General features: G+C 30.9%; 2 protein-coding genes across 2 annotated transcripts in view; both read left to right on the top strand.

Annotated features, from left to right (window-relative positions):
• Positions 1-8,489: 8,489 nt before the first annotated feature.
• On the top strand, positions 8,490-11,019 carry LOC21387941 (nudix hydrolase 17, mitochondrial). Its single transcript, XM_010109324.2, has 5 exons — positions 8,490-8,912; positions 9,187-9,292; positions 9,902-9,985; positions 10,131-10,259; positions 10,627-11,019. The coding sequence occupies exons 1-5, from the start codon at positions 8,839-8,841 to the stop codon at positions 10,759-10,761; spliced, it is 528 nt and encodes a 175-aa protein (XP_010107626.1). The 5' UTR covers positions 8,490-8,838; the 3' UTR covers positions 10,762-11,019.
• A 5,381-nt stretch (positions 11,020-16,400) lies between these two features.
• LOC21387939 (zinc finger protein VAR3, chloroplastic) overlaps positions 16,401-19,014 on the top strand; it is a 7,584-nt gene continuing 4,970 nt past the window's right edge. The window contains exon 1 of the mRNA XM_010109322.2: positions 16,401-16,874. Coding sequence (XP_010107624.2) covers positions 16,453-16,874 — 422 coding nt within the window. The 5' untranslated portion in view covers positions 16,401-16,452. The remainder of the gene's footprint in view (positions 16,875-19,014) is intronic.

Genomic DNA, 19,014 nt, shown 5'->3' with positions numbered 1-19,014 from the left:
AAAAAAAAAAAAAAAATATATATATATATATATATACACACACACATATATATATACATACTTGTGTGTCGATTATAATATTAAATAGTATGTAGAATATGCTAAAATCATATACGCATGTGCAAAAAAAACGAGAATGATTAAGATATTATTGAATTGACAAATTATAATACATAGATTTTACACAACTAATTTTTTTTTTTTTTTTGAAAGCGTTTACACGACTAATTTGGATTGTGCACATATATAAGTTGGGATTTTATCATTAACATAACATTAATACTTTGTTTGGTACTTTGTTACTTTCAAAAACATCATTCCAAGTACCGTGAGCATGTTTTTTTTTTTTTTTCGGAACAAAATGAAATGTCCAACTTCCATTTTAATTAATAAACCCCAAATTAATTTAGTAAAAATATTAAAAAAGCGAAAAAAAAAAAAGAAAAATTAAACAAAACTCATCGAACAAAACTAGCTAGACGTACGAGTTTCTTCATTTTTTTTTAATTTTTAAGTTTATTTTCTTTAATAGATAATACATTCAGACTAAATGATATTTTTTTACTTGTCCAAATTGAGGACTTGTCTAGATGCCTCAACATAGATATCTAAGCGCTCAAAAATGGCAGTGCAGTCTTCTAAAAGCCACTCGGCTAAAGAGAATACTTCAATTGCAAAAAGAAGGTTAATTTAGGGGATTGACCTAACCATTGTCCTCTCCACCCCTTGTATCTTAAAATAACAAAGCCGAGCGCCCTTTACACAAAGAAGAAAAAATTGAAAGCGTTTTCAATTTCAGACAGAAATTATTTTTAAAAATTTATTTGGTAATTTTATTAAGAGATTGTTTTCAGTGTAAAAAAACTCATTAATGTCTCTCTTTCTCTCTCTCTGCTCGAGAGAGGAGAAAACAAAAAAAAAATAAAAAACGACTAAAAGTCTTTTTTCATTTTTCTCTCATTCTACAGTAAACCAAAAAATCATTTTCATTTCCGTTTTTTATCTTTATTGCGCCAAACACCGTTTTGAAGGTTTCATTTTTTCTTTCTCAAAAAACGTAAAAAAAACGGGATCAATTTCAAATACGGTAACATAGTCAATAACTACCGAAATCTAAGGGACTGGGAACCCCATCCTCTACGTCGTCTTTTCTTTAGAGCATCTTTAAAAATACTCTAAATTTTAGTTAAATTCTAATTAAAATAATTAGAAAGTTATTTTAATTAGTAATTTTTTAGTGAGTCGCTCCAATTATATTTTTTATTTTAACTAAATATAAATTATTTTAATATTTATTGAATTTAAAACATAAAAAATTTTATTAGATTTATATAAGATGCTTTGCATTTGTTGCAGTAAAAAGAATAAAAGAATACCAAAAAAAATGAAATGGCTAATCTCTTTATGCTAGCTATATTTAGTGTGAAAGATATTCTCTAAAATAACTAAATATTTAGCTAATGGTTAGAGTGTAAAAAGGTTAAAAAAGAGTTAAATCATTTTAATCATTTTGACCAAAAATGTGATATGATTAGCATAGTTGGAGTCGTTGAAAACCCACTCCACAGGATCACGGGCATTGCTCATATCTAGCTTGAGTGCCAAATGACCCTTATTTCCCCCTATTTTATGAGGAATGAAGTGAAGCAAATCAAATCAAACAAATTTTTTTTTTAGCCAGTGATTAAATGGTCTAATAATATCACTAATAACCAACGCGGGCGAAGGAATGAGATATTAATCTAATGTTTAGCCGCTTTTGACAATCAAAGAGAGCTGATTACCATTTAGAGGCCTTATGACTCATTCAAATTTGCCACTAGAGCTTTGTGTTACTCATATCTGAGTTGTACTTTAATTTGAATTGGTTATCTGATCAACACTATTTCCGAGAATATTGATGATATCTTTTCTAATGACCTTTGTTTTCCTTTTTCCAAATGTTACTACATAAAAAACAAACGATGTAATTTAAACGTGCGCGACATAAATTTCTATTTTGGCGGTAAAAGGGCGAAACAAATTAGGAGAAGAAATATAAAGTGTGTGTTTGGAACAGTTTTTAAAAATAATTTTTACGTATTTTGAGAAATAAAAAATAAGAATGAAAATGAAGCGACGTTTGTTTAGTAAATATTTTGAAAACGCAAATGAAAATAAAAATAGTGAGGATAATTTTTGTAAAGAATTAAAAAATAATTGAAAGTTATTTTCACTTTTCTGTTTTCATTTTTTAGTACTTATCAAAAATATTATAACATATTAATTAATAAACGCGATTTCACTTTTTTATTATACTCAAAACAATCTCTTAAAAAACCAACCAAACGCAATTTCAGAATCGGTTCCAGAATAATTCTCAAAACAATCTCATTTTTACTTTTTATTGAAAACAAAATAATTTTGAAACTAATTCCAAACGCACCCAAAGAACCGGGAGTTTTAGGTCTTTTTTTTCATAAGAAAAAGACCTAAAACTCCCGGTTCTTTTGGAATATTATTAGTTGATAAAGTATGAAAAATATATATGATTTATCATGATTTTATACACAATACAAGTCTATTATTTATGCCATTCTAAATAATTGAGTGTCATTGTAATTATTTATTTTTTTCTGTATTAATTAAATGATAATTGTTTACTTTTTAGTGGAGGGTGACATAAATAATATTCTTTTTATCACTTTGAGTGGTATTTTTGATTTTTTCTTATAAAGTATTGTAGGAAAGTGTTTCAACTTTTGAGGTTTTTATTTCATTTTTATTTTTTTTAATATCTCCTGCATCAGCAACAATCTCACTGCATGCTAGGATGATTCCTTAAGGTCAATTGTAAGATTCGTCAATTTAAAATATTTACTTTCACATTCAGATGCATGTGAATCATGCATAGCCCCTACGGTTCATTCTCTCTTCTGAACAAAACCATTTGGACATTGGTCTAGAAGAATGATCTCCTAACAAATTATTTGAACTTAGGAGTTATTTTGATATCCTAACAAATTTTTTTTTATTTGGGGGTTTTTTTTTTTTTTTTTTTTTTTTTTTTTTTTGGGTGCTTCTTTTATCCTTTTGGCTATAGTAGTCAAGAAAAAAAAATTTGAATATAGAGTATTATCAATGCTCGATGATTCCTTTAGGAGTTAAGGTCAACAATAAATAGTATTTCTTAATATAAAATATTATTGTTCATACGCAAATGTGAATCATAGACCATATGTTTAGTCTCCCTTAAGTTTGGAGCCACTTAAATGTGAATCATACATACATAGACCATATGTTTAGTATACAAAAAAATTGGAGCCTATATATATAATATATATTCGCTTGATATAGTACATAGCTATAGTTTTTTCATAGATAGTACATAGCTAGTTACGAAGCATCATTAGAACATCATGCTAAAGTTTTTTTAGATGTGCCCATGTGAGACATGCCCAAAAAGGAGACAGAGATGTAAGGAAATTAATACTTGGACTTCTTCCAAAGTATGATCTTATATATTTATTCAAAATTGTCATGCCCATATGATTCCTTAGAGCCTCACCTAACATGGTTTAATGATCATGTGCATTCTCAACGCTTTTTCCATTCTCCAACCATCTTTTACTAAATACTGCGGAGGGGAAGAGGCGGAGGGAACGCGTCCCTCCAGACCCAAAAATTAGTGAAATAATTTTTAAAAAAAATCAAATTAAAGTTTTTTTTAAAAAAAATACTATTTTACCTTTTTGAAAAATTATTGATAAATAATAAAATTGGTAATATAGTAATTAAATGAGTAATTATTATTTAACTTCGGCTAAATACGAAAATTATTATAATCCTGTCGGTCTTTCATTTTTTCGTTCCTCCAACTCTCTTCATTCCTTCCAACTAAATAGAACCCTCTATTTTACTTTCTTACTCAAAATAAGAAAAAGAATAAAGGAGACAAATAATTATCAAATAATTATTTGATCATTATTGTCTGAATTTTTACCTATTAATATTTTGTTTATCAAATAATTATTTTGATAAAAAAGAATATTAATCAATAATAAAAGATAAAAATTCATATCTATATATTTTAAGAGTAATTTTAACAATTTTCTCATATAAAAAATTAAAAGATTTGTCTCTTTCAATCTTATCCAATGCCTACAATCTAGAAAGCAGTATACTCTCTTGGCAGCTAATTATAAGCTTAAAGCTCAAATGAAATCAGAAACAAATTTTCGACTATGAGATCAGAACAGTTCAATTCTCAACTGCCCAATAATTTATTTAGCCGGGAAGAGTCTAATAGATTAAACCAAGTCCAAGTCTATATTTTGTATGTCCAAAGAGAAGAAATAAAGAAAAAGAAAAACAATAAGGGAACAAAAGTGGGGCCAGATTATTCTTCGGAAGTGGGCGGATATACACGGTTTTTCCACTCCATGTGAGTCCGACCATTTCAAACCTCGACTTGCAGAGTCTTCCTTTGAGGGCGACACATTTTGTTTCAGTTCATTGTTTTAGTTTTTTATTTTTTTTTTTTCTTCTAAATTTCTTTTTTGCTATTTTTTGTCGAACATATTTTAGCACACGTATTTACAATTAGTTTCATTTATATTTTTAAGATGAATATTAATAAATGCTATTACACCAAATACTAAAAAAAATATGATTTTAATTTATTATTTAAAATATTTATAAAAATAATTTATTAAATTTATTATTTGTTGTTGTTATTTTTAAACATTTTGATAAGTGTAAAAATATTTGAGTAGAATTTAACACATCATATATTATTTTTTTTAATATTTAAATAAATATTTAAAATATATATGTTTTATAATTTGGTATGAAAAATATTTGAAATATATATGTTTTAATTTGGTACGAAAAATAAATGAGTAGATAAAGAATTGAGTTTTATTATTAAGGTTATTTTAGTAAATTTGACCAATGACAGCAGAAGCAGTTTGTACAAAAGTAACTTATGACATGCTTTTCAAATTTTATTGTTTGGCAGTGGTTTTTAAAGTTGTTGGACAAAATCAAGATTTACTAAAAACTCTGACCTGCTGTAACTCCTTAAAAAACAACTTCTAAAAATAATGCCAAACACGATGCTCTCAAAATAAAAATATATATTTAATTTCAAATAATATATATACATATGTTAGTACAAAATGTTAAGTAAAAAGAAAAACTTTTAGATCATGTTGGGTATTGATCCAGATCAGATTCTGTGTACGGTAAATATTTTAGATGATCCTTTTTGTTTAAATTACTTAATTTAGTGTCATTTTTTTTTGTTTAGATTGTAAGCTTCACTCAACGAATATTAGGCATCTCTAAAGTAAATATTAAAGTCAATTATGTATTTCGCACCAAAAAGTGTGATAATAGTATATTTAATATGTTACTTTTATTTGTACTCCAATACATAATGTCATATAAATTTTAAAATGCTAAATCTAAGTTTTATAAGAATCATTAAACTTTAAAAGTTATAAAAGTAAACTTTTAATTTTTAAATAATTATAAAATGAAATAATGTTGCAATGATTAAATTAAAATTAGGTAACACATAAACTAATAACAACATTAAATGTCAAATTTTCTATATCTTATACTTGGTGGTAAATTTACTATAAACTATAATAATCGGTAAATTTAGCACAACAAATGACAATACAATATAGAGTTATTTTTACACTTAAATGCCAAATTTATCTTTAGTATAGTAATCATAGCATTCTATTGCAGATGCTTTTACACTTATTTCGGTCGTTCTATACTTGTATTGAAGTATATATTCGATTGATTTTATGCACTAATTATATATAGAATGAAACACATCGAACAAAAGATCTTCCCCAGTTACAGCAAATTAACTCCTAATTTAGTTCAATTACTCTAAATATTATCTTCATGTTGTATTAAAAGACTTCATATATTATATGCATATATATATTGAATTTTTGCACAAATGCTTAATGAACTTTTTGGTAATTCATAGGTAATTTGAACAGAAAATTTGAGCATAAATTTAATTTTTGTGAGAAAAAAAAAATGTTATAGGAAAAAGAGATTTGAACCAAAAATTTTTATATCAAATTTATAAAATAAGCAAAGGTTAAATATTAGGTTAAAGAGGAATGATGTAGGAAACAAGTATCCCTGATTCCGATTGCTTGTAAATATTGCCTAATTACGAGTACATTAATTTTTGAATATATACTTAATTAACATTTAAACTAGTTCGTGATCATAAGCAAGCTAATTTTAATACAGTAAATTATTTTTTTTAGGGAAAAACAAATGTCTATTGTTTTAATACAGTAAATTCTTGCTTAGACATATTCGAGTAAATTAAGCACATATATATACACACACGTACGTACATACGTATGTATGTAACATTCAAAGATGTGCTCTGAATTAATAATGTTAGTTATATATACATTGTATATTTATAATCTTTGGGGAAGAAATTTGGAGAAGCCAAGAAAGGCTCGGACAAAAAAAAAATACTCTTTTACACGCTAAATACACACATATACATATTTATGACTTTATGACTAAGCTCAAGCTATTGGGGCAAAAAAAAAAAAAACAAAAAAAAAAAAACAAAAAACAAAGCAAAAGGGATCATAAAAAGAGCTATGTATGTTTAATTAAAAGACGGTCAATAATGAGATTAGTAGAAAATAAATCATTTAAGAATGATGGAGAGAGGTGACAAAACGACCTAACAATAGGATAGTGTTTCTTTGAAAAAGTGTTAATTTATGGTTTTCTGAATTGCCTCGGTGAAGAACTCGTGTCATCAAGACAATGACAGAATGAAATTATCCATTATCATAAGAGATTGTTTTACACACCCATGAATTAATTTATAATTTTAACTTTAAAATTATCCATTATCATAAGAGATTGTTTTACACACCCATGAATTAATTTATAATTCTAACTTTCAAACAAAACGTTAAACATACACGTCTTCTCACTCATATATGCCCTCTAGGTATAAAGCATAAAATGTGGCAACAAAATTACACTAAAAAAAAAAAGAAATTCAAAGAAAATATGTTCACATCTAACTTTGCAAGTTCTATATATACAAAGGTGGTAGGATATTATAAGTAATTTAAAGTGGCGTTAGGCATATGAGGCATATAGTATTCTTGATGGCAACTTTACTTAAAGATTATAGAGCCACTTAGCAACCAAAAAAAAAACAAACAAAGTCGAATGTACTTTTATGACTATGAGGGGGTTTTCATATCAAATGTGAGGGTTTTGAATATAGAGATTCTTTATCATTATCAATTTATCAAGTTTGTCTTGAATGAAATATTGAACAATGTTGCATATTATGATTGATTCTTAATTAAAAACAAAAATATGCATTATGTATTAGAGCAGAGCACATATTGTTTAGAGAATAGCCCATATCGTTCTACGCGGTAATTCTTTTCTTTTTTTAAGTGATGACGATTTAATAATGTACATATTAATATTATTCCAAAAGACTTGACCCAAATCTCTTTCAAAAAAAAAAAAAAAAAGAATTGGCCCAATAAAATTTAGATTCTTCAGGGCTTTTGTTCTTTTGAGTGAAAGACTCAAAAAAAAGCAACTCGAGTTACAATTTTATTCGAGTTCATGTTCTTTTAAGTTTAAACTCGAGTTCAAACTCGAGTTTAGGACTAAAACTCGAGTTCAAGTTTCCCCTTCAACTCTAGTTCAGAAACTCGAACTCAAATTAATGAACAATATTTTTTCTATTATTAAAAATGCTATAACTTTTTCGTTTTAATTCTGATTGAGATGATTTTTTTTTCTATACGTTGACAACGAAAAGGCGAATAAAACTCAGCCCATATACCCTATTAAAACTTTTCATCAGCATTGAGTTTTTATTAAAATACTATCTAAATACAAATTCAAGTTTTGACTCACTCAAATACAAACTCAAAAAAATTTTTATCTCAAACTATAACTCAAATGTACACAATCAAACACAAACTCAAGTTATAAATTTAACTCAAATTATAACTCAAATTCAACTTAAGAATTATACTCAAGTTAAACCCCAAAATAACAACCCCTCAATGTCTTTTGGGCTCGTCATTTGTACACGTGAGCATGTTATTGACTTCACCTTCAAGAAAGCCATTAATATTTCGCCGCGTGTACAGTCGGATTACGACAACAAAAATATTATTTGGGGAAATGACTCAGAAGCTCATCCACCTCAGAGAAAAAGAAGCGCCGATAAGGGCGTGAATAATAATAATACTAATATTAAAATAAACATGGAATCATTTTCAATTATTTTTATTTTTATTTAAATAACTAAAGATAAATAAAACCTACTCATTCACGGCGCTCTTGTTACATATGCGATATGGCACACGTAATTAACTGTACATTACCCATCAACCATTTTTCTATATCTGTTTATTATTATTATTATTTTGGTTTAATTTCTTTAACTGTGTCGACAAAAAACTTTTGCCTATATATATGTCCGTTTTTGCCAGCCTATCATGAACCTTTTTTTGCCTCTAGAAGGAGAAGTTTTGGACACCCATTTTTAGTTATTTGTCCTGCCTGTTCTCATCTTCAATGTCTCATCCATTTTCTTCTTTATAGTTGGATTAAACTAATTAAGTTTTTTTCCCACTTCACGATATAGCCATATATATAACCAAGCCTGTCTGGGTTCTTCTCTGAGAGTGATCGTCAATATTATCTATATATACATCTTCTGTATTTCTTCGTTTGCACATATATATACATATATATATACACACGTCTTTCAGTTATATCTTGATCCGAAAACATATATATAAAACCATGACTTGTGTGGTTTCTCGCACGGGGAGGGAGTTGCAGCGGTATAATCATATGGGCCGCCGCCAAGTTGTAGGGTGTGTATTTTCGCTTTCCCTTTTTAATTAATTTTGATTTTTTTTTCCCGGATTATAAAAATTATATATGGGTCCCACTTTATGTATATATATACATGTCAATGTTATCTTTTGGAATGGGGAAAAGTCAATTTTGATCATCCATACATATGTTCATGAATATTACAATATAAATTTATAACACACATATGTATAAATATATATTCAGCTTATCATCTGGGGCCCAGATTAATTTTGGTTAATAATCTTCTAATGTGAAATATTATTGCTACAGGTGCATACCTTACAGATACAAAAATGGAAATGATGGTGCCATGTGCAATGAATTGGAAGTCCTTGTGATCAGTTCACAAAAAGGCCAAGGGTTGATGTTCCCCAAGGTATTTAACATAATTATTGGCAATATTTCAATCTCATTTTTATCACTATTACTTTTTTTTTCTTTTTTTATTTTTTTTAGAGTTTTACATCTTCTTCTCTCATCTTTCTAAAAAAAAAAAAGATCAAGAAGAAGAAGAAAAATTAAGGAGGTGGTGCCAGTTAGATCTAGTCCTCGACAAGCATATCCAAATTTTGGTTTTGTTTTCTATTAGGCATTTAACATTGAAGCAATGGTAAATATATATATATATATATATATATATAGTTCTAACAAAATAGACATATCAAATTATGCATAAAATTATGCATATATCGCATTTATCATTGAAGCAATAGTAATATATATATATATATACATATATAGTTCTAACAATAGACATATCAAATTATATATATCTTGAACAAAGTAAAAATATTTTTGTGTCGGTGTTCAATAAGAAGTAATGTGACTCATGAATAATATTCAAAAAATAAATAAAGAAAAGAAAAGAGGAAAGGGGACGATAATTAATTAATGTTAGAAGGAGCGTAGATTTCATCTCTTGATTATGCATGCATGACTCAGCTTCACGTGGCATTTAATTAATTATAATTTACGTCCCTATTAGGGTGGTTGGGAGCTTGACGAATCTGTAGAAGAAGCAGCTTCTCGAGAATCTTTGGAAGAAGCTGGGGTACTCGGTAATGTTGAGGTAATTATAGTGCATTATTATACATATAATTATCATTGACATGGAAATAAACTAATAATTAATCACAAGCAATAGTACTTAATTTTTAGTTAATCTAATCGAGTTTCGGTAATTAAGATCTCATGATAATTTTCATGCATGGCAGTGTCAATTGGGCAATTGGAGCTTCATTAGCAAAAGTCGCGGTACATACTATGAAGGCTACATGTTTCCTTTGCTCGTTAAGGAGCAACTTGATCTCTGGCCGGAGAAAAATGTCCGCCGGAGAATATGGGTATGTATGTCACATATTTAATTTATAGCTATTTAGCATATATTTATGTGTGTTTTTTTTTTTTTACAATATTCAAAATATATAAGATCAAGCCTCGCAATAAATACTTTTAATAACAATAGTAGTTTGTCTAAACAATAATTATAGTGACACAATAGAAGTTTTTTGCTTAGACAACTGGTCAGTTAATTAGATTCTCACACTTTTGTCATGGAGTTTTGTAGTTTAATTCAAGAATTATTAGTATATTAGCAAGTAATAGTCATTCATAAAGTTTTTACTATTATGATTTATGATTATGAAAAGATTAGTTAATTAAGCATATAATTAATGTTAACTTACTAGACAAGAACAATTTGTGTTACAGATGACTGCAGCGGAAGCCAGAGAAGTTTGTCAGCACTGGTGGATGAAGGAAGCTTTGGACATTTTGGTCGAACGGCTTTCATCTCCTAAAAAACAACATAAGGAAGATGAAGTACTGGCTTGTGCTCTTAGTTAATTAGCAAAGGCGAAAAACTAAAACGTCTTGTAAATAGTTCGTTAATCGCCTTTAATTTGGCAGTCTAATTCCTAAAAAGCCATGGAAAATCGGAGACTTAGTTGGGGAAGATTTTGGAGAAAGGAAAGTGTAGAAAACGATCAAAAGAGTACATTTTCCTGTTTTACTTTCCTTGTTTAGTTTCATGGTTTTGGAATTTTGTATTTGGCCTTGATGATCTTTCGGGATTTTCATCTCTTAATCACGATGATCATAAAAAAGAATGTGCAATTGTGCAATGTTAAAGTAATTAATCAAGGCTTTAACATCGAGCTGATAAAAGGGTACATATATCAATCGATGAACAAATAGCAACATTATTTTGAATTAGAAAATTGCAACGATCGACCATGAGTTTTTCACTTCAATATGTCATTGATAGGCTTTTGTTTCTAACTTTCTATGTTTGCAATTTGCTACCATGCCTTTATTATCGTTAATTATATTTATTATGCTTGTTTTTTTTTTTCTCTTTGGTAGGTGTGTTTTCTCCATCATACAGCTACCTAGCGAATATATATGCAAAATTAATAAGTTCTGTATATATTTTGTCTTCTCTAATTTTTTTCAACTGAAAATGATTATATATGATGGGAAAGGGAGATAACTTATTTTATTACTCCCTTTTCTGGCCTTTAGGATAGATGGAGCGATTATAATGTTAATGTAATGTAATTAATTTTCCTTATGATTATAACTTTTTAATTAAAAAGGTTTTCGGCCCTACCTCGCAGTGTTTCTTTCTTATCCTCCACCATCACGCAGGTCTAGTTGTTTATTGTCCTTTCTAATCACTTTCCAGTATATTTCATCATTTCAATTGGAGTTTAATTTTACCTCATTTGCAAAGTACATTCTCAGCGAGGATTTGCGATAGATTGAAAACTAGTTGTACCACATGAAAAGAAGAACCGATCTATTGATGGAGAACAAGAGAAAATATTATGAATTAATTAGGTCTCGTTTACTTCATGGATTTAAAATTTTAATTCAAGTTAAAATGTGACGATGGAGAACAAGAGAAAATATTATGAATTAATTAGGTCTCGTTTACTTCGTGGATTTAAATTTTTAATTCAAGTTAAAATGTGATATTTTTTGAGAAATTTTAGCTTTAGAAACCTAGAATCAGTGAAAGCTGAACTCAAACAGATCGATGACGACATGGAAAGAAAGGAAAGACACACCAACAATCGCACCAACATTCGCCTCTATTCCTCCATCATCACAACAAGGCTCGCAAGGTCAGCCTGACTACAGTTCGGCACTGTTCCAAGACTCACAAGACCCAGAGTACCTTCCAGATGGCCTCATCGAATACATACCACCTTCCACTAAAAGACATAAAGTGTGGTACCCACATGATCATATGGGTACCACACAGAAAGACACTATACAGTGCTAGGGTCTTTCTTTGTTTATGGTTTATGGACACAAAGGACTCTGATCTTATCTGACGGGATAAGAATTACACTATTAACTTTTTGACTTATGTTACAAGAAAACAAAAGACTTTAGGTAAAGCAGATTTCTTACTATTCTGTATGTGACTAATTAAATAAAGATAAGGCCACTTTCGGTGGAGTGGCAGACAAGCTACTATTCTACTTTTGACTTAAACAGAAGAGGACAAACTTCTGTACAGAGTGGACAGCTGAGAAGGCCTAGTCATTGTAGATGGAAGTGTAGTCTGATGATGATGAGCTTGTGTTCGTTGAACCTCGCTCGTATGGCTTATCATGTGGGTACCACACTTTATGTCTTTTAGTGGAAGGTGGTATGTATTCGATGGGGCCATCTTCTTGCATGCTTTTTTGAACTTATTCCTTTCCTTCATCATGGAGGAGAATAGTTCTTGCGTCTCACAGAGTTTGTTGAGAGCTGCCAATGCCAATTGATGAATTTCTCCAATGGAGATATCCTTCATTTCCTTCATTTCCTTCTTTGTGGCAAGGAGGGATCTCTGGAGTTCGAGTTGTAGCTCCTGTGGTAGTGATGATAGGTACACTTGTCGGAGGTTAGGGTCATGGAACCCATTTAGCATATAGTACCGTCGTGATATCCTTTGATAATGAAACTCGATGTCCTTCCTTTTCAGGGAACAACACTTCATTTCAAAGTACTCTTGGCGCATCTGTTTGTCAATGAGGTTGTAATCTCCGATGAACTCTTGGTATATGAGTCCAAATATTCCTGCTACAGTGTCTGCTTTGATGAATTAGAGTTGCCTGTATCCTCTAAGGCTTTGGAACCAGTCTCTGAGAGTTCCTGTGAATCTAGAGGCAAACTCTCTGAGGATAGTCTGGAGTTCAATCCCAAGCTTTTTCATCTAGAGGTCGATCCATGCTCCGAATTCATTCATTTTTTTCTCTCCATTGATCTGGAGGGGCACTGTCAAAAGTAAACCATGGGCCAGCTGCTGGCTTGCCTTAATCATCTTGATCCGATATCATCTATGCTGAAAATACATGTCTCAATTTATTTTCTTTCTTTCTTTCTTTTTAAGGAAACTCAATAAATTTATTGAGAGCAGTAATACAATTAGAGCCCTCTTTAAGCCAATATACGAATCCTCCCGACTTAATCATAAAATTAAAGCAAATGTCAGATTAAATCTGAAGATATTCAAATCTAGCCGTTGGATCGTTTGTACTTGATCAATTCAACGACACGTATTTAATTTGAAAAGTTGCATTGATTTAAAAAAAGTCTCATTGTAACGATGTGTACATGCGCACTAAACGCCCAACTATTCAAGCGCGAGAGGTGCACGCTAGCAGCATACACTCATTACATGTGATTATTTTTTTATTGCACGCAATTATGCGTAAAAGCACTCATTTTCTTTTTACATTTCTAACGCGTGACATTTGAATTTTAATACTAGTTTTTAACACGCGCTCCACGTGCGCAAGCGCAATTCATATAAAATAACAGCTATACAAATTCTTTTAAAAAAATAAAAGACATAAAAAATAGTACAAAATAAGAAAAAGATTTGAAGCAAAAAGCGGGAGAAAACTAATTATAACTTATCTTGTTGTGTTTAATGTTAGTTTTATTTTGTTTTGTTTGTTGTGTTTTTTTAATTTAATTAATGTAGTTTTATTTTATATTAGCATATTTTTGTTTATTTTTATTTTTATTCAAATTATTTATAATATTTTTATTTGAGCAATTTGGCACAATATATTGTTAAAAGAATAAACAAAATCAGATTTTGTTTTCTTCTTTCTCTTTTTTTAAACAATTTATATAGCTGTTATTTTAAATAACTTATTTAGTTATTTTTTAAATTAATTCTATTCTATTTTGTTTTATTTAATTTAGTGTGATTTTATTTTATCTTAATGTATGTTTATTTAATTTAATTTAATTATTTATAGTATTTTTATCTTAATGGTATCAAATATTTGACACAAAATGATGTTAAAATGGACAAAATCGAACCATAAATCAATTTAAAATTAATAAATAATACTAATAAAAAAATAAACAGGAAATTTTTGCAAGTAGTCGGATCAAAAAGTTCAACGGTTCAGATTCATGCATGAACTCCACGCGCAGAGTGGCGCGCTTCTAGCTGGGGAAGGGCACAAGCGTGTCAGCTAGCGCAACAGGCGGGCCTCGCCACTTTCTCCTTTAGCTAATCATAGAGTGACACGTGGCAGATAGTGTTGGCCCCCATTTGAGTTGCGTGGGATTTTGTGTTGCATTCCTTTGTGAGATCGTTTCTTTTCTCCGATGTAATTGACACGTAGCCACTAATTTGTGTGAAGGAATTGAAACTTGCCCCGTGGATTCCACTTAAATGAACAACAAATCATAGGGTGACACACGAGTTTTTTAGTGTGGCCTACCGCACCAGATTTGTTTCTCCTGCGGCCAAAAAAAAAAGTTGAACGAAATGTTTCATTCAAAACCCAAAAAAAAAAAACCTATTCTTCTTTAGTGGTATGTATGCATTAGAATCTCACTAACACTAATTTCTCGTGATATTGGATGTTCCGTCGTATTGAATGTATTGTTTACATTTTCTGCACTCACTTGATCATTTTGTGCGTGAATTCTAAATTGGAATTTTCTTTATTTTTTTTTTAGTGTGATTTTGATTGTTATGTTTTTATGTGTATTTATTCACTTTCCCTATGCTTTTTTGATGGTAAAGCCGTAACTTGGTGAGGAGCTGAGATCTAATTTGAGGTGATTGTTTCTTTTCTTTTTGTGAGGAAATTTATGCGGTTTATGACATTATCATTGTTAACAGAAGTTTAAGTTTGAGTCATAGGTGATAGAATTTGGAATTTTCTCCGGTACGTCAACGTATGAGTATGTATTGTCTTTTATCCGTCAGATCTACATAAAATCACGTAAAAATAAATAAGTATGCAAATTCAATGGTTACAAAACTGGACTACCAGTACGCCAGGTGTACAAGAAAATTCCCCTTAGAATTATGACAAGAAAATCTCTCCTATCGGTGCGCAGATCAGAACTGCACACAACTACTAAACTACTTAGCAGTTGTTTGTTTCATAAGAACAGAAATCAAATGTAATATTTTTACTAGCTACGCCTTTAGATTTCATGTGTTCTTTTTCTTTGTTCCTTTAAAAAGAGTTGCTGCTTTTTTTTTATGATGTTACAACAGATGAATTGACTACTATCGTTGTTATTCCAGGTAACAAGGAAAGCAATTATTGTCGTGATTTTGTGCAAATTTATTCATAAAAAGTGTACTTTGTAACCTACGTATTGTATAAGCATCCAACCATTTTTTTATTCTTTTCCAAAGCATAAAAATACGAATATTGAGCTTCTTTTCTAAAGTATAGGTGAGAGACGATATACCAATAGTTTAAAATAATTTAAATTACATAGTGTAATTCAACCTTCACATAAAGTTTATATAACGCGTTTAAAACTCGTTTTAAAAACGTTTTTTAAGGAGAAAAAAATGAAAATGGTGTGAAGATTGCGTTTGAGACAGTATCCTACGAAAATAAAAAATGAAAACGTTTTTGTCTTTATTTCAAAAAGTGAGACATTTCTTTTTTTCCATTTTCATTTTCTCTGATCTCCGAGCTATTTTCTTTCCTCCCATCTCCGAGCTATTTTCTTTCCTCCACGTCTTCTCCTTTTTTGTCTTTATTGCTAATGCTAATTACTATGTTCTTATATATAAATTAACTAATAATATGTGTGTATGGTAATTGGTATCTTAATTGCTTACTATTTACGTATGCCAAGACAATTGATAAGTAATAAGCATAATTACATATAGTAGATATGTATATATTAAATTAATTGCTAGTGTATTGATTGAGGAGTTTATTAATTATTTAATATATTATTTAAAATACTATTACATGTTTTTAAAAATGTAAAATCAAACGGAGTTTTAATTTTTTTTTATACAGAAAATAATCTCTAAATAAAACTACCAAATACATTTTTAAAAATAATTCTTAGTTGAGATTGAAAATATTTGTATTTTCATTTACATACAAAAAAATAAAATTTCAAACACGCCCATTTAACTAGTAATTAGTTAAGAGTAGGGGAGATTTACACCCTCACAATTCACATCACCCATTTGTACGCGTCTTTAACCGGACAAAGCATTTTCCCGCCACCACCAAACATTACGAAATGCATAGGCTGTTCCAAACCAGCCATGGATATCTCTCTTCTACCCTCAGAAACTACTTCAATAACTCCAAAATCCTCTCACCCATTTCGCGATTCCACGGCCGCAGCAAAAATCCGGGTTCCAATCCAAAGCTCGATTTCGTTCTTGGCGAAGTTGAAGAGCTCCAGTCATCGAAACCGGAGACCGGCGTTGCGCAATCGGAACCGGAACCGGAATCGGAATCGGAATCAGACGACGAACGTTCTGTCCAGATTTCGCATCCGTGGCCGGAGTGGGTGGACTTGATGGAGTGCTTACTGAAGAGAGGATACTTTGATGGAGACGGAAACCCATTTCGGAATGGCGAAATGGGTCACAAGGAATCGAAATGGATAAGGACTGCGTGCCTTAATTTTGCCCGGGATCGATATGATCTTATAAGGTAAGATTTGATTGATTTTGAGGGTATGAGTTTGAATGATTTGGTTTGTTGTTTGGCTTCTCGCTTGCTTTGCATGCCACCTGTTTGATACTCGACTTTTATGAAATACGGCTTTCAGGTGTTGGTTTTATTTGACAAATAAAAGTGAAGGTTTTAGGATAAATTTTGATGCTTCTCCATATTAACCCCAGCTTTGAAACATGCTTTTTTTTTTTTTTTTTTTTTTTTTGTTGTTGAGGAAATTGCGGACCTGTCACTTGGTTTAAGCTTATATGCAATATTTAAGGGTAAATTAGATAGGACTAAATCTTAGATATATTTGTACAGACTCAATTTTAATTGGGTTAGTTAAGTTAAAGTGAGAAATTTAAGCTCCTCACGTTTGTGGCCCGTGCCTCAAAGTGGAAAGACTTTTCACTGAGAGTTTGTGAGCTAGAGATAGCCTTTGCAAGTATATCGGCTACTTGATCTTGAGAAAGGACATGTTTTACTTGTAATTGCTTCTGTAAGACTCGTTCTCGAACAAAGTATAAATCCAGCTCTATGTGCTTTGTCTGAGCATGTAATATTGGATTAGCTGGGAGCATGACAGTGCTCAAGTTGTCACACCAGCTTACAGGTGTTTTCGTCATGCTGATTTTAAGCTCACCAACAAATAGGGACTGCAACCAAGACATTTCTACAACTAAGTTTGCTAGACTTCGAAATTCTGCTTCCGTGGAGGACCTCGAGACAGTATGCTGCTTTTTGGAAGTCCAAGCAACTAAATTTGGGCCAAAGTATATACAATGGCAAGAAGTAGATCTACAGTCATCCAAATCAGATGCCCAATCAGCATAACAATATCCTACTAAGCTCAATTCCCCCATAGGTGTGCCTTTCAAATGTAAACCATAGTCCAATGTCCCTGCTAGATACCTGAGTATGTGCTTCACAGCTTTCCAGTGCACTTCAAGTGGAGCCTGCATAAACTGGCAAACCTTATTAACACTAAAAGCTATCTCAGGCCTAGTGATAGTAACATATTGAAGAGCCCCAACAACACTTCTATACAATTGAGGACTTTCAACTAGATCACTTCCATAAGCTGTTAGCTTCAAACCGTGAGTCATGGGTGTTGACATAGCCTTTGCGTACTGCATCTTTGCTTTGCAAAGTAAATCAGTGATATACTTGGTCTGTGAAAGATGTAAAGCATCTGAAACATGCTTCACCTGAATACCAAGGAAATAGTCAATAGATCCCAAGTCTTTCAATGCAAATTTGTTGTTCAACTGAGTAACTAAAGCTGAGATTTGATCATCATCATTCCCAGTGATCAAGATATCATCCACATAGACCAAAACAATGATACAACAAGTTGAGTTATTCTTGATAAACAATGATTGGTCTGACTTTGCAGAGACAAAACCAAAAGAGAGCAAAGCACTATAGAGTTTTTCGAACCAAGCTCTAGGTGCTTGTTTGAAACCATAAAGAGACTTGTGTAATCTGCACACCAAATGAGGACTTTTTGGATCTTCAAAACCTATTGGCTACTGCATATAAACCTCTTTAACCAAATCTCGATTCAGAAAGGCATTATTAATGTCTAATTGACGAATTGCCCACTTCCTTGTCAAAGCAACAGTGAGTACAACTCTAATAGTAATAGGTTTTACAACTGGGCTAAAAGTTTCATTAAAGTCAAATCCTGCAACTCGATGAAACCTTTGGCTACTAGTCTTGCTTTATACTTATTTGTTGTACCATCAAGATTTTCTTTAATTTTGAAACCCATTTACACCCAATTGCCTTCCTACCAGCTGGTCATTAAACCAGAGACCAAGTGTTGTTTCGGATCAGGGCCAAAAACTCATCAGACATGGCATGTTTCCACTCAGGTTCTGCAAAGCATCTGCTACTGCTTCAGGCTCTTTGCTGGCAATAAAGACACGAGGTTTGCTAATACCATCTTTTAGACGAGTCTGCATAGGATGAGGAATAAAGTGAGTTTGCTTTTTCCTTTGTCTGGGCTTGGAAGCTGCTGTTGTAACCAGCAGTTCTTCAGGAACATTATCCACTGGTTGGTCAGAATACCCCTCTGTGATACCTGCACTGTCAGGAACACACTTATATGCACAAGAAACAGGTGAGATTG

This window comes from Morus notabilis, unplaced genomic scaffold, assembly GCF_000414095.1.
Source record: "Morus notabilis unplaced genomic scaffold, ASM41409v2 Scaffold527, whole genome shotgun sequence".
Classification (NCBI taxonomy): Eukaryota; Viridiplantae; Streptophyta; class Magnoliopsida; order Rosales; family Moraceae; genus Morus; species Morus notabilis.
The sequence above is the reverse complement of the archived record's forward strand: the minus strand, read 5'-3'. Positions and strand labels throughout refer to the sequence as shown.